Genomic DNA, 16462 nt, shown 5'->3' on the forward strand with positions numbered 1-16462 from the left:
GCCAGAATATCATTCTGTCTTCCATTATTTGGGGCTTATCCTTAGGGAAACCTTTGTACCCCTTTCATTGTATTTCCATATGGAGAGACATTCATTAGCATAAAACCCATAGCCTTTATCCATTCCTTCACTCACTTTTCCTTTGAAGAAGAGAACTGAATTCCAACTGGGAAATCTTTTGGCAAAAACTGGTTATAGAGTCAGTTGCCTGCAGGGAGCATATGATATGCTTCTTTGCCTAAGTTCTGGCAGGGTAGAGCTGCAATTTGAGATTCTGTATTTATTTACTCTGAGTGTGAGTGGAAAGACTAGGTAATTCTGAGTTTGACTATTTGAAAACTCGTTGCGATTCATGTAAGCAAACTGGCTTAATAAAAATAACTTTAGAGTTCCATTTGCGCATCTTCATTACTCTCTCATTTGGCTTAGACTCAGATGGGGAAAAGAAGGTTTCTCTCCCTTTCTGTCACATCCCACTAACTTCCATTCTACCCTTAGCATCAAAGACTCTTACCCGTCATGCATGCTCTTCTCTTCTGGGCTACCATTTCTCCAGACACTAACAATAGCAACATAAAATGTAGAATTATATCTAGTCAGTTGTTTAAGCCTAAGTTCAGTCAATTAATTTGAGCTTTTGCTTGCTTTCTCTCAATTATCAAAATTCACTGAGCACCTACTGAGAACCAGACCATGAATGAGACGATAGCTATGCCAATATGTAATAACCTTGACCCCAGCCTTTAAGAATTGAGTCAACCATCTAAACCACCAATGTTGTAAAATCACCAGACAAATTTGTTTGCATGAAGGAAACCTCCAGTCGTCATTTGATGGATCACAAACTAACACTTTTTTATTCTTAAGTCTGCTTAACATCAGAATTTAACCATTTATTCAGCAAATATTTATCATCATCATCATCTACTAGGTGTTCGGCACTGTCCTTAGAAATGAGGAAAAGTCATGAGCCACATAAGTTTCATATCCTTATGCAGCTTTCATTCTCTTAGAGGAGATTGTAATAAATTCATACATGAGCAAATATGCACTATAATTTCCGGTAATCACTGGAACTATGGAGGGAAATAAAACAGCTTAGAGGAAGAGATAATGAGGAATGTAGGTGCTGTATTTTAGATACAATGGTCAGGGGAGGCTTCTCTGTGGAGGAGATTTTGGAGCAAATGCCTGAATGATGTGAAAGAGGAAACTGTGTGATAGTCTGCTGGAAAATGTTCCAAGCAGAGAAAAAGCAGATTAACATCCCCGAGGGAACAATGAGACAGACTCCAGTGGCAGGACTGTGTCAGAGAAGAATATAGAATCTGATTTTAGAAAGAGTAGGAAAAACTAGAACATTTAAATCTAAGTTTGATAAGAATTAACTGAAGGGTTTTGAACAAGGGAATGATAATACATATTCTCTGAAGAGATTCTTCTACCAGTGTCTGCTGTGTGAAGAATTAAGGGTGCTGGAGTCTGAGGATAGTAGGAAAATTTGCCAGGAGACTACACTGTAGTAATTGGCTAAGAAATGAAGGTTGGAGGCTTGAAAAGTGTTGGTGATAGAGGGGATGGGAAGGCCAGCTGTAGGGTATATTCTTTTTTTTTTTTTTTAATTTATTTATTTATTTATTTTTGGCTGTGTTGGGTCTTCGTTTCTGTGTGAGGGCTTTCTCTAGTTGCGGCAAGCGGGGGCCACTCTTCATTGCGGTGCGCGGGCCTCTCACTATCGCAGCCTCTCTTGTTGCGGAGCACAGGCTCCAGACGCGCAGGCTCAGTAATTGTGGCTCACGGGCCTAGTTGCTCCACAGCATGTGGGATCTTCCCAGGCCAGGGCTCGAACCCGTGTCCCCTGCATTGGCAGGCAGATTCTCAACCACTGCGCCACGTAGGGTATATTCTTGAAGATAGTACTAGTGGGGCTTGATGATATATTAGATGTGAGAGTGGTGGAAAAATAAAAGTCTAAGATGATATCCAGGTTTTTACTTGAACAGCTGGTGAATGGTGGTACAGTTGTGCCATTTAATTGGTAGGTTTGGAGGCAGAGATACAAAGGGTTGGTGTTGAACGTGTTAAATATGAGAGATTATTTGGCATCAAGGTGGAGCTATCCAGTAGGCTGATGTGAGTCTAGGGGTCAGAAGAAGGACTACAGATGTGAACTGAGACATAAATTTGGGAGTCATCTGCGCTTAGTTGGGGTTGTACTGAACTAAGTCATTAGGTCATGAATGAAGATACAGAAGAGAAGATGGCAAGGACCAAACTCTGAAGCACTTCAACACTTGAAGTTGGAAAGGAAAAAAAGAGTGTGCAAAGAGCTGGAAAGGAGAAGCAAGTGTGTAAGAAGGAAGACAGATGTGTATAATATCCTGAAAGCCAAGTGAAAAACATGTTTCAAATATTGCTAAGAGGTTAAGAGAAGGACTGAGAATTTAACATTGGATTTTGAAGATAGACATTATACCTAAATTTTATATAAGTGACTTCAGAAGTATGGTGAGATAAAAACCTGATTTCAGTGGGTAAAAGATAAAAAGGAAGGTAAGATAAGGAAGTAGAGAAACTAAAAATAAACACATTTTCTAAATATTTTGGCATGAAGAGAAACACACAAGTTGAGTAGCTGGACAGAAATCTAATGTTAAATAATTTAAGATAAAAGAGGGCTTATTGAATAAGTAGGGGAAAAATCTGCAGTTTTTAGAACCTGGGTCTTGCATGCTCTCACCGCTGCTTTTGTCACTCCTTCCTTCATCTTTTTTCATCTACAGGGAAGTCTCATTCTCTCATAACCAGCAGATGCCCTAGGAGTCCCTCCTTCCAAGTCCAAGAAGAGAAAGTAAAAAGAAATTCATCTTCAACTCCAATTCAGAACATCCAGGGACTCCAACTGACCCTCTAGCTTCTGCTCGAAAGGACTTTGTTGGCAGGGAATACAGGACAGGAATTGACTCAGATGAGGCATATTGGGTGCAAGTGATGTAGAGGCTAAGATGAGACTTCCTCATGAGCTGATTAGCTTTGTAAAAGACTCCAGTTGAGCTGGGACTGAAAAGGTGAGAAGGATTCAAATAGGTGACGTGGATGAGAAGGGAACATGCTGGGAGCAAAATCATGGAAGCACAAACGCAAGGGATACAAGGAAGGTGGTTTGATTAAAGAGGAGAGCAAGGGAAGGAGTGTCATTTGCTGAGCATCTAGGATCTACTAGGTAACGACTGGTACTTCACATATTACTTTCTCATTTAATCCTCATGGATAAGTTTCGGTACTTTTGGCTACATATAGTAGAAATGCCAGTTAAATCTGGGTTACATAGAAAATGAGTTGGCTCAAATCAGAAGCACAGATGTGAGCCAGGGTTTAGCATTGGTTGATCCAGTAACTCAAAGATCTACTTACTGTTCTACAACTGTAGTGTCTTTCACTTAACTATAATGTATCTTTGCACTGAAGACTTTTGTGTTCAGTTGATATGCTAACCTGCATTAACTAATTTAAATTGAGCAAAATAAAACATTTAGTTCTTCAATCACACTAGCCATGTTTTAAGTGCTTGGCGGCCACCTATGTTTTGTGGCTACATATTATTATTGTGGCTACACACAGAATTATTTCCATCATCACAGAAAGTTCTATTGGACAGTGCTGCTCTACCTCCCTAAAGTACTTTCTGAGAATGCACACTTTTTAGCACAATTACCTCTCAATGCTAAGATTTTTTTGGTCTTATTTCCTCATTTTATCCCTTAATTGTACATTGCCCTTGGGTTGTTCTTTTAAATATTTCTTTCATATACATATTATCTGCACAAGATAGTAAATTTCAAGGGCAAGGAAATTTTCCATGCTGAATGATGAATAACCACTTGTTGCTTTGAATTTGAACAGTATTTTAAGATTTCAAATTGACACCAAATACCCATATGAATTGCAAAAAGGCAGCATTAAATTAAATTTTTATTTTAGAATAGTTTTAGATTCATAGAAGAATTGGAAAGGTGGTACATAAACTCCCCATATACCCCACATCTAGTTTCCCCTATTACTAACATATTATACTAGTATAGTGTATTTGTTACAATCAAATGATGTTGATACATTATTATCAACTAAAATCCATACCTTTATTCCATTTTTAATCTAATCTTCTTTTTTCTGTTCCAGATTCCCATCCAGGATACTGCATTATATTAAGTAGCCATGTTACCTTGACTGTGACAATTTCTCAGAATTTCTTTTCTTTAACGAACTTCATCATTTTAGGAGTACTGGTCCGGTATTTCATAGGATGTCCCTCAGCTGGGATTCATCTGATGTTTTTCCCATGATTAGAATGAAGCATTTTAATATGACCATTTGAAAGCTGATATTCAATACTTTTCAAAATAAAATTAAAGTGAAAGAAAAGAGCAGAAATCTAAGGATTGAGACCAAAAAGCATTACAGTTATAATTGGTACATAGAATAGTTTTGTGGTGTCACAAAACTATTTATACAGGTAATAGAGCTGAACAGTTACATACATAGTTCTAACTGAAGTCCTCAAAGGCTAGGGATGAAGAGTGGTCAGAAGTCTTTATACAGGGAACATTATAAATATGAGATGGGAAAAATAGATACCCAAATCTTCTATTTCAACAAACTTTCTTATTTTTTGTTTTTGGTTTGCAAATATTTTCTCTAATTCTTTGAGGTTGTCCTTTAATTCGATTGAATATTTTTCCTTTGCCATACAAAAGCTTTTAGGTTATTATTATTATTTTTTAACATGTTTATTAGAGTATAATTGTTTTACAATGGTGTGTGAGTTTCTGCTTTATAAAAAACTGAATCAGCTATACATATACATATACCCCATATCTCCTCCCTATATCACCCCTCTAGGTGGTCACAAAGCACCAAGCTGATCTCCCTGTACTATGGGGCTGCTTCCCACTAGCTATTTTACATTTGGCAGTGTATATATGTCCATGCCACTCTCTCACTTCGTCCCAGCTTAACCTTCCCCCTCCCTGTGTCCTCAAGTCCACTCTCTACATCTGCATCTTTATTGCTGTCCTGCCCCTAGGTTCTTCAAAACTACTCTTTTTTTTTTTTTTTTTTTAGATTCCATATATATGCGTTAGCATACGGTATTTGTTTTTCTCATTCTGACTTACTTCACTCTGTATGACAGATTCTAGGACCATCCACCTCACTACAAATAAGTCAATTCTGTTTTTTTATGGCTGAGTAATATTCCATTGTATATATGTGCCACATCTACTTTATCCATTCATCTGTTGATGGGCATTTATGTTGCTTCCATGTCCTTGCTATTGTAAAAAGAGCTACAATGGACATTGTGGTACATGACTCTTTTTGAATTACGGTTTTCTCAGGGTATATGCCTGGTAGTGGGATTGCTTGCTTATGGTAGTTCTATTTTAGTTTTTTAAGGAACTTCCATACTGTTCTCCATAGTGGCTGTATCAATTTACATTCCCACCAACAGTGCAAGAGGGTTGCCTTTTCTCCACACCCTTTCCAGCAATTATTGTTTGTAGACTTTTTGATGATGGCCATTCCAGCTGGAGTGAGGTGATACCTCATTGTAGTTTTGATTTGCATTTCCCTAATGATTAATGATGTTGAGGATCGTTTCATGTGTTTTTTGGCAATCTGTATATCTTTTCTGGAGAAATTTCTATTTAAGTTTTCCTCCCATTTTTGGATTGGGTTGTTTATTTTTCTGATATTGAGCTGCAGAAGATGCTTGTAAATTTTGGAGATTAATCCTTTGTCAGTTGCTTCATTTGAAAATATTTTTTCCCATTCTGAGGGTTGCCTTTTCACCTTGTTTATGTTTTCCTTTGCTGTGTAAAAGCTTTTAAGTTTCATTAAGTCCCATTTGTTTATTTTTGTTTTTATTTCCATTCCTCTAGGAGGTGGGTCAAAAAGGATCTTGCTGTGATTTATGTCATAGAGTGTTCTACGTATGTTTCCCTCTAAGAATTTTATAGTATATGGCCTTAGATTTAGGTCTTTAATCCATTTTGAGTTTATATTTGTGTATGGTGTTAGGGAGTGTTCTAATTTCATTTGTTTACATGTAGCTGTCCAGTTTTCCCAACACCACTTATTGAAGAGGCTGTCTTTTCTCCATTGTATATTCTTGCCTCCTTTATCAAAGATAAGGTGACCATATGTGCGTGGGTTTATCTCTGGGCTTTCTATCCTGTTCCATTGATGTATATTTCTGTTTTTGTGCCAGTACCATACTGTCTTGATTACTGTAGCTTTGTAGTATAGTCTGAAGTCCAGGAGCCTGATTCTTCTAGCTCCGTTTTTCTTTCTCATGATTCTTTTAGCTATTTGGGGTCTTTTGTGTTTCCATACAAATTGTGAAATTTTTTGTTCTAGTTCTGTGAATAATGCCATTGGTAGTTTGATAGCGATTGCATTGAATCTGTAGATTGCTTTGGGTAGTAAACTCATTTTCACAATGTTGATTCTTCCTATCCAAGAACATGGTATATCTCTCTATCTGTTTGTATCATCTTTAATCTCTTTCATCCATGTGTTATAGTTTTCTGCATGCAGATCTTTTGTCTCCTTAGGTAGGTTTATTCCTAGGAATTTTATTCTCTTGGTTGCAGTGGTAAATGGGAGTGTTTCCTTCATTTGTCTTTCAGATTTTTCATCACTAGTGTATAGGAATGCAAGTGATTTCTGTGCATTAATTTTGTATCCTGCTACATTACCAATTTCAATGATTAGCTCTAGTGGTTTTCTGGTAGGATTCTCTATGCATAGTATCATGTCATCTGCAGACAGTGACAGCTTTACTTCTTCTTTTCTGATTTGGATTCCTTTTATTTCTTTTTCTTCTCTGATTGTTGTGGCTAAAACTTCCAAAACTATGTTGAATAATAGTGGTGAGAGAGGACAGCCTTGTCTTGTTCCTGATCTTAGAGGAAGTGGTTTCAGTTTTTCACCATTGAGAACAATGTTGGCTGTACGTTCGTCATATGTGGCCTGTATTATGTTGAGTTAAGTTCCCTCTATGCCTACTTCCTGGAGGGTGTTTATCAAAAATTGGTGTTGAAAAAATACTTGATACAATTTCAATTTTCTTATATTTAGCAAGGCTTGATTTGTAGCCCAAGATATGATCTATCCTGGAGAATGTTCCATGAACACTTGAGAAGAATGTGTATTCTGTTGTTTTTGGATGGAATGTCCTATAAATATCAATTAAGTCCATCTTGTTTAATGTATCATTAAAGCTTGTGTTTCATTATTTATTTTCATTTTGGATGATCTGTCCATTGGTTAAAGTGGGATGTTAAAATCCCCTACTATGATTGTGTACTGTCAATTTCCCCTTTTATGGCTGTTAGCATTTGCCTTATGTATTGAGGTGTTCCTATGTTGACTGCATAAATATTTATAAATTATTTAAACATTATATATCTTGTTATATGTTGTTATATCTTCTTCTTGGATTGACCCCTTGATCATTATGTAGTGTCCTTCTTTGTCTCTTGTAATACTCTTTATTTTAACGTCTATTTTGTCTGATATGAGAATTGCTACTCCAGCTTTCTTTTAATATCCATTGGCATGGAATATATTTTTCCATCCCCTCACTTTCAATCTGTATGTGTCCTTGGTCTGAAGTTTTCTCTTGTAGGCAGCATATATATGTATCTTGTTTTTGTATCCTTTCAGCCAGTCTGTGTCTTTTGATTGGAGCATTTAATCCATTTACTTTTAATGTCATTATCAGCATGCATGTTCCAATTACCATTTTCTTAATTGTTTTGGTTTTGTTATTGTAGGTCTTTTCCTTCTCTTGTGTTTCCTGCCTAGAGAATTCCTTTAGCATTTGTTGTAAAGCTGGTTTGGTGGTGCTGAATTCTCTTAGCTTTGCTTGTCTGTAAAGGTTTTAATTTCTCCGTCAAATCTGAAAGAGATCCTTGCTGGGTAGAGTAATCTTGGTTGTAGGTTTTCCCCTTTTATCACTTTAAATATGTCCTGCCACTGTCTTCTGGCTTGCAGATTTTCTGCTGAAAGATCAGCTGTTAACCTTATGTGGATTCCCTTGTATGTTATTTGTTGGTTTTCCCTTGCTGCTTTTAATATTTTCTCTTTGTATTTAATTTTTGATAGCTTGATTACTATGTGTCTTGTCGTGTTTCTCCTTGGATTTATCCTGTATGGGACTCTGCGCTTCCTGGACTTGATTATTTCTTTACCCATATTAGAGGAGTTTTCAACTATAATCTCTTCAAATATTTTCCGAGTCCCTTTCTTTTTTCTCTTCTTTTTCTTGGACCCCTATAATTAGAATGTTCGTGTGTTTAATATTGGTCCAGAAGTCTCTAAGACTGTCCTCAATTCTTTTCATTATTTTTTTCTTTATTCTTCTCTGCAATAGTTATTTCCACAATTTTATCTTCCAGGTCACTTATCCGTTCTTCTGCCTCAGTTATTCTGTTATTGATTCCTTCTAGAGAATTTTTAATTTCAGTTATTGTGTAGTTCATTATTGTTTGTTTGTTCTTTAGTTTTTCTAGGTCCTTGTTAAACGTTTCTTGTATTTTCTGCATTATATTTCCAAGATTTTGGATCATCTTTACTACCATTATTCTGAATTCTTCTTCAGGTACATTGCCTATTTCTTCTTCATTTGTTTGGTCTGGTGTGTTTTTACTTTGCTCCTTCATCTGCTGTGTGTTTCTCTGTCTTCTCATTTTGCTTATCTTGCTGTGTTTTGGGTCTCCTTTTTGCAGGCTGCAGGTTCATAGTTCCCGTTGCTTTTGGTGTCTGTCCCCAGTGGCTAAGGTTGGTTCAGTGGGTTGTGTAGGCTTCCTGGTGGAGGGTACTGTTGTCTGTTTTCTGGTGGGTGAGGCTGGATCTTGTCTTTCTGGTGGGCAGGATCACATCTGGTGGTGTGTTTTGGGGTGTCTGTGACGTTGTTATGATTTTAGGCATCCTCTCAGCTAATGGATGGGGTTGTGTTCCTGTCTTGCTAGTTGTTTGGCATAGGGTGTCCAGCACTGTAGCTTGCTGGTCGATGAGTGGAGCTGGGTCTTAGCTTTGTGATGGAGATGTCTGGGAGAGCTTTTGCCTTTTGATATTACGTGGAGCTGGGAGGTCTCTGGTCAACCAATGTCCTGAACTCGGCTCTCCCAACTCAGAAGCACAGGCCTGAAACCTGGCCGGAGCATGAAGACCCTGTCAGCCATATGGCTCAGAACAAAAGGGAGAAAAAAAGAAAGACAGAAAAAATAAAATAAAATAATTAAAATAAAAATTAAATATTAAAAAGTAATTTAAAAAATGAAAGAAAGAAGAGAGCAATGAAACCAAAAAACAAATCCACCAATAATAACAAGTGCTAAAAACTATACTGAAAAAAAAAAAAAAAAAGGACAAACAGAACCCTAGGACAAATGGTAAAATGGTAAAAGCAAAGCTATGCAGACAAAATCACACAAAGAATCAAACACGTACACACTCACAAAAAGAGAAAATGGGGGGAATATATATATATATATATATATATATATATATATATATATGTAGAAGGAAGAGAGAAACGAAATCAATAAACAAATCTACCAATGATAATAAACTCTAAATACTAAACTAAGATAAACATAAGACCAGAAACAAGTTAGATTCAGAAAGCCAACCCCAAGTCAACAATTGCTCCCAAACTCCACCACCCACCTCAATTTTGGGTTGATTCGTTGTCTGTTCAGGTATTCCACAGATGCAGGGTACATCAAGTTGATCGTGGAGATTTAATCAGCTGCTCCTGAGGCTGCTGGGAGAAATTTCCCTTTCTCTTCTTTGTTCGCAAAGCTCCTGCATTTCAGCTTTGGATTTGGCACCGCCTCTGCATGTAGGTCCCCTAATGGCGTCTGTTCTTCTCTCAGACAGGACAGGGTTAAAGTAGCAGCTGATTAGGGGACTCTGGCTCACTCAGGCCATGAGGGAGTGAGGGGTATGGAATGCGGGGTGAGCCTGCAGCAGCAGAGGCCAGCATGACGTTGCACCAGCTTGAGGTGCGCCGTGTGTTCTCCCAGGGAACTGGTCCCTGGATCACAGGACCCTGGCAGTGGCGGGCTGCACAGGCTCCCGGGAAGGGAGGTGTGGATAGTGACCTGTGCTCGCACACAGGCTTCTTGGTGGCTGCAGCAGCAGTGCTAGGGTTTCATGCCCGTCTCCGGGGTCTCCAGTGATAGCCGCGGCTTGCACCCATCTCTGGAGCTCGTTTAGGCGATGCTCTGAATCCCCTCTTCTCATGCACCCCAAAACAATGGTCTCTTGCCTCCTAGGCAGTTCCAGAATTTTTCCCAGACTCCCTCCTGGCTAGCTGTGGCGCACTAGCCCCCTTCAGGCTGTGTTCACCCAGCCAACCCCAGTCCTCTCCCTGCGATCCGACAGAAGCCCGAGCCTCAGCTCCCAGCCCCCGCCCGCCCCGGCGGGTGAGCAGACAAGCCTCTCGGGCTGGTGAGTGCTGCTCGGCCCTGATCCTCCGTGTGGGAATCTCTCTGCTTTGCCCTCCACACCCCTGTGGCTGCGCTCTCCTCCGTGGCTCCGATGCTTCCCCCCTGCCACCCCGTCTCCACCAGTGAAGGGGCTTCCTAGTGTGTGGAAACTTTTCCTCCTTCACAGCTCCCTCCCAGAGGTGCAGGTCCTGTCCCTATTCTTTTGTCTCTGTTTTTTCTTTTTTCTTTTGCCCTACCCAGGTACGTGGAGAGTTTCTTGCCTTTTGGGAGGTCTGAGGTCTTCTGCCAGCATTCAGTAGGTGTTCTGTAGGAGTTGTTCCACATGTAGATATATTTCTGATGTATTTGTGTGGGGGAAGGTGATCTCCACGTCTTACTCCTCCGCCATCTTGAAGGTGTCAACAAACTTTCTTTTAATGCAGCTATTTTCACCTTATTCTGAGCAAAAATTTCCAAAAAGGTGAATGGTGCACACCAATGTCTATAATAAAAACTAGATAAATCTAACAATATTCTTGAGTCAAATTTTTCCAAGAAAAAAATGAATATTAGTTTTTATTTATCAGTAAGTAAAATAGGGACTTCCTTGATGGTCCAATGTTTAAGACTCCGTGCTCCCAATGCAGGGGGCCTGTGTTCCATCCCTGGTCAGGGAACTATGTCATTCATGCTGCAGCAAAGATCTCATGTGCTGCAACTAAGACCCAGAGCAGCCAAATAAGTAAATAAATCTTTCAAAAATAATAAGTAAAATAGTAGCTATATTGAAATGTCCCTAATAGGGTTTCTTAATAAGTGCACTGATAATCATTTAAGTTTTCCACTAAGACTGCCATACCACACACCTTCGTCTTTGAAACATTGTGATGATGTGTTTATGTCAGCACATCAGAAGCATGAGTGTATGTGCTTTTTGATAAGTCAGGAATGTGAGGGTGGTTCCTAATTTTCTTGATTTATCACTTTTTTGCCATTGCTACTGAGTGTAAAGGTACATTGTTCAGAGATATTCTTATAGATATTTGAGAAAATATATTTCTCAAAATATCTATAAACAATTATGTATATATTTTGATCTAAACTGCATATATTTGTTTTAAAATATTTTTAGGCATGAAAGCCAGAGTATGCATCTGTGCCTATGGGATGGTTAGGCTGAAGAGAAGTGCATACAATCTTCCAGAGGAGTGAGACAAACAAGTAGAAAGTGGGTCAAAGAAGGAAAGGGAATGCAATTACATAGAACAGTTGAAAAATATATTAGTTTCATATAGTTTTTATTTTTACCTCTCTGATATTGTTTATTTTATCACTTCAAATCAGCCTACTCTCAGATCCAGACTTCTCTTTCTTTACACTTATAAAGCAGGAAAGCTGATATTAATTTGGTGCCTAATGTGTGCAATTTACTACGTTAGGTAATTACAAACTTTGTCCTATTTAACTGTATCTCACAAACTCCTAGGTAGTTTTATTATTTCCATTTTGTAATGAAGAAACTAAAGCTTTAAGAAATTACATGATTTACCCATTGTCAGAGAGCCGGTGAGTGATGAAGCTCGTACTTATGCCTGGCTAATGTCAAAACTCATGGTCTATCTACTGATAAAAACATTTCCAAAATGACTGGATTGAGTCAGGCTAATTCCTAAAGTATATATTCAAGGGCAATATAAATAGTTTCATCTCTGATAGTTATTTTTTTTTCAAAGATCAGGAAGCAGAGACATTAAATTTAAGGTTGGTTCATCCAGTAGCTCAAAGATCTACACACTGTTCCACAAGCATGGCATTTCAATAATTTTTATTCAGTACGCCTCATGGCTGAGACAGGGATTCAGCTAGGGCTCCACAGCAGATCAAACAGAAGGTTTAAGGTCATAGCAAGAGTTTCCATTGACATGAAAGCATAGGTTTTCTAACATAGAGGACTCCTCCCAATTCATTGAGTCATGTGCGCAACAGGGCTTTAGGAAGTCATCTGGTACAGACTCTTATCTCCAAAAAACTAATCCAATTTAAACCCAGGAGTGTGTGAGTAAAATCACCAAAAAGAGTGAAGGACACAAGTTGTTTTTGGCTGATCATGTAGAATCTTGGTTAAATGCCTTGCCACAGTTATTCTAGCTTTTTGAATGATTTTCAATCTGAGTTCATACGTTTGACCTTGATGCAAATGATAGCTCCAGCAGGGAGAATGATGTTGATTAAAACATGGATGTGTTTCAACCCTGTTTCTACAACGTTTGATCATTGAAATATGGTCAAAATCAGGGAGTAGAAATATAATTACTCCCATAATTTCAAAAAGCCAGTAGAGAAATGATTGTTAGGAAAACTTTATGTGGGGAGTGTGTGTATGTGTTTGTGTGTTTGTGTGAGTGTGTGTGTGTGGTGTAGGAGCCTTGCAGAGAGTATCTTCACTTCAATAAAATATAACACCCCTTGAGGGCTAGATGGTGATTTTGATGACACATGTAGAAACAGGAGTTTAAGAACATGAAGGAGCTATTTAGTAAAACTCTTACTTTTGTTCCAAATTTCAATATATATTTTTCACAGCCCTTCTCACCAAGGAATAAGAAATCTTATTCAAAATTTAATTTGTTCCATATTTTAGAATTTATATATCTTTTAAATTGTATTGAATTGGCAGTTTACTTGCTACAGAAGGAATTGCACAAAGAAACTATTGGGCATGTCTACAGTTGACTATGAACTACATAAAATATTATTTGGACATATGTAGGAACAAACATAATGATTATGGGGGAAAGTTCATGATTATTTTGGCTTTTTTTTCTAGCACATTTTAAGAAATTGACCTGACTGTAACTTTTCTTTGGAATGCTTATTGAAAAAGCATAACTGAAAGTTTAAAACTTGGATTGAAACTTAATCTATATGGTAATAGAACTTGGAAGAATCCAAGCTCAATTCAGACTAAAATGTCAGAACAGTTTTTGAAAATGGTACATCTCATACAACCTAAGAATATAAAAAAATAAACCATCTATCACTTAGTTTTTCAACAAAGGGCACAATGTATAAGGAAAGAAAATTAAAGTTCTAGAACTGTTGCTTTATTTAGCATATGTCTGTCCCCTTTATTATGTATTTCATCTGTGAAAAATATAAAGGATGATTTACATAGTGGTTTACATGCTCCTCTCCTAAACTTTTCAGATCTTCATTAAACACTTTTATTTTGTTTTCATGCAAAAGTCTCTGTTACATGTGTTTCAGCTTCAGTACAAGTTAAGTTTTAATTAAATTGCTCTGAAATGGACAGAATCTACAAAAGAGCATTTCTTAAAATTGCAGTGATCATTCTTTCCCTTCCTGCCATCTTTCCCACCACCTCCCTATCTCATAAAACACATAATACAAAAGACCAATATATCTAAACTGATTTTCAATCCAAAGCACTAGTTCTCAAACTTGGCTACACATTGGAATTATCTGGAACACTTAAAAACTGCTGATCCTCATGTCCACTCTACCTGATTTGATTGGTATGGAGTATGGTTTGGATTTTTTAAAAGAAGTTTTGAAAGCTCCATAGATAATTCTACTGTGCAAAAAAGTGAGAACCACCAGATTAGAGTAGTGGTTCCCCATCCTGCTTGCACAATGGAAACTTCTAGAAATTCTTAAAAATATTGGTGCCAAGTTCCCACACTTCAGTGTGATGCAATTGTCCTGAGGTGAAGCCAGAATATAAGGAGTCTCCTGCAACCCTGCTGCCCAGGTATTTCTAGTAAATGGTCAAGACTAAGAACTAGCATTAGCATTTCACTTTTTGTTGGGTCAGAAGAAGATCAATATAAATTTCACATTTCTAAAGTTTCTCACATGGAATTTTTAAAATTTGAGTTTTAAAATAGACTTTATTTGAATGCAATTTAACAAATCAAGGCAAGGAATAACTGATAATTACATGTGAAGATATCCTGGAAGAAAAATCTTGTCCTCGTTGTAATAGTGTAAGACTCAAGGGCAAAGTTATTACTATTTGAAGAAAGAAAATTATAAAAAGTATAATTCAAAGAAGTTATTTTTAAAGCAAGTATGACAATTAAGATAATCTTTGGGAGAACTTTAATACTTATAAGTAAAAATGAGATACAGAAGAGAAAAGAATTTTTTTGTCAGATTCACCACTTTTAAAAGGCATGATCAATTCTCAAATAAATATTTTCAGATGTGTGAAAGTCACCTATAAATGTTTATTTTACTTAGAATTTTCCTAAGAACACAAGCTTTTGATAACTAATGTAAACTGTCAATTGCTTAAAAGTGGAATGTAGAAAGGAATGGCTATTTAAAGCATGCTTCTGAATGAAAAAGTACAGTGTTGACTTTTTTCATTTAATGAAAGACTTGATAACACATTCAGAGAGAAGCCAGGTGTAAACAGTTTTTCCACACTTGTGCAATGGGTTTATATGATTCTGTTACTATAGCTTGCTGAAGTGTTGTGTAAACACCGGATGAGTTACTTCTTATTACTAAATTTATACATGCTAATACTTAAAGTATTTCCCCCCAAAAAACAAATACAATTGCTTATACTTGAAATAATTCAGCAGAAAGGGGCATGTTCTCACTCTTCAGTATCAACAGGAAAATTTGCCCTAAAAATATACATATATTTTTAATTTAGGTGATGTGTGTGTATGTGTGTTTGTGTGTGTGTGTTGTATTTGATGATGGGGACTTCATTTCTCTCAACAGATTACTTTTCTTAAGAATTGTTTCTATAATTCTACTATCTGCATTGTAGGATAGCTATTTTGTTAGCAAAACTAATGCTAACTCCTCAATGTCTACACATGCATGATAAAATGCCTATAAAATGGTACAATCAGTGCATAACATATGAAGAAATTAGAGCTTATTTATTTGCCATTCATTAAAAAGAAAAAAAAAAGGTTAGTATTTAATCAGTGTTGGTAAAAGAAACTATACAAATGCTTTCGTGTGCCTGGCAGACCTAGGAGAATCAATTCTTAAAGGAATTATCTCACCCTGGAAACTTTCTTAAAGTAATGGATTAAAAGAAAAAAAAACTACAACCTAGGATATAAAGTGCAGCAAAGATAAATCCAATATTTTAAAAACAAAGATAACATCTATTTGAGTTTTTAACTTTATTAAAACTTTATCTTTTTGCCTCATTAATTATGCATTTGTGGTGTCCTTTTGGTTGAACTTATGGGGTCCTTTTTGATCCAGGTTCCAACATTATCTCTTCTACTAACTGGACAAAATAAAGGTGCAATTAATACCCTGTTTCCAGTTGTACAAACATAATAAACATTTATCTAGCCAACTATTGAATTAGCTCTGTGGAAGTGATCTTATCTAATCCATAAGGCAATTGAAATAACCAGAATACAGAATAGTCCATTTATTTGTGTTTTATACACATGATGTAAACAATTGGAAAGTGTTAAAATTTCATGAATTCGATGAATTTTGGTCACAGGCACTATGTCTGACACCAGGAATACAACAATTGAGATATGGGAGAAAGTTCAGTAAGGTTCTTCCTCGAGAGAGTTCAGTCCAGTGAGGTGGAGAGAATAACAGGCAACTAAAGTGCAGAATGATGTTAGGAGATTCACACAAGTCCTATGGGATCACAGAGATGAGACATCTGTCCCAGACCAAAGGATGGTGGCAAGGTGATAGGAAAGGTTCTTGGGTATGATGGCCAAGCTGGAATCTTAATGAACCTAAAATTATAATACACTTGTATAGTGGAGAGCTAGCTAATATGTTTGGAGAAATAAGCATCCAAAGCATGAGGGACCCTGGAAGTAAGAAAGGTCTAAAAAGTTACTAAAATTAGGTAAATGAAACTTGAGGACTAAATATGAAGATATGATAGGCAGAAAATATTTGACGAAACAATAGCTAAGTGTGTTATCATAAGA

The 16462-nt window shown here is 37.0% G+C and overlaps 1 protein-coding gene across 1 annotated transcript in view; it reads left to right on the forward strand.

Annotated features, from left to right (window-relative positions):
* Nucleotides 1-3554, forward strand: part of LOC309628702 (uncharacterized protein) — a 701358-nt gene extending 697804 nt beyond the window's left edge. Inside the window, exon 6 of the mRNA XM_082391990.1 lies at nt 2784-3554. Within this exon, the coding sequence (XP_082248116.1) occupies nt 2784-2804 (21 nt within the window). The 3' untranslated portion in view covers nt 2805-3554. The remainder of the gene's footprint in view (nt 1-2783) is intronic.
* Nucleotides 3555-16462: the final 12908 nt, after the last annotated feature.

Source organism: Balaenoptera borealis, assembly GCF_965194805.1.
Source record: "Balaenoptera borealis genome assembly, chromosome: 5".
Classification (NCBI taxonomy): Eukaryota; Metazoa; Chordata; class Mammalia; order Artiodactyla; family Balaenopteridae; genus Balaenoptera; species Balaenoptera borealis.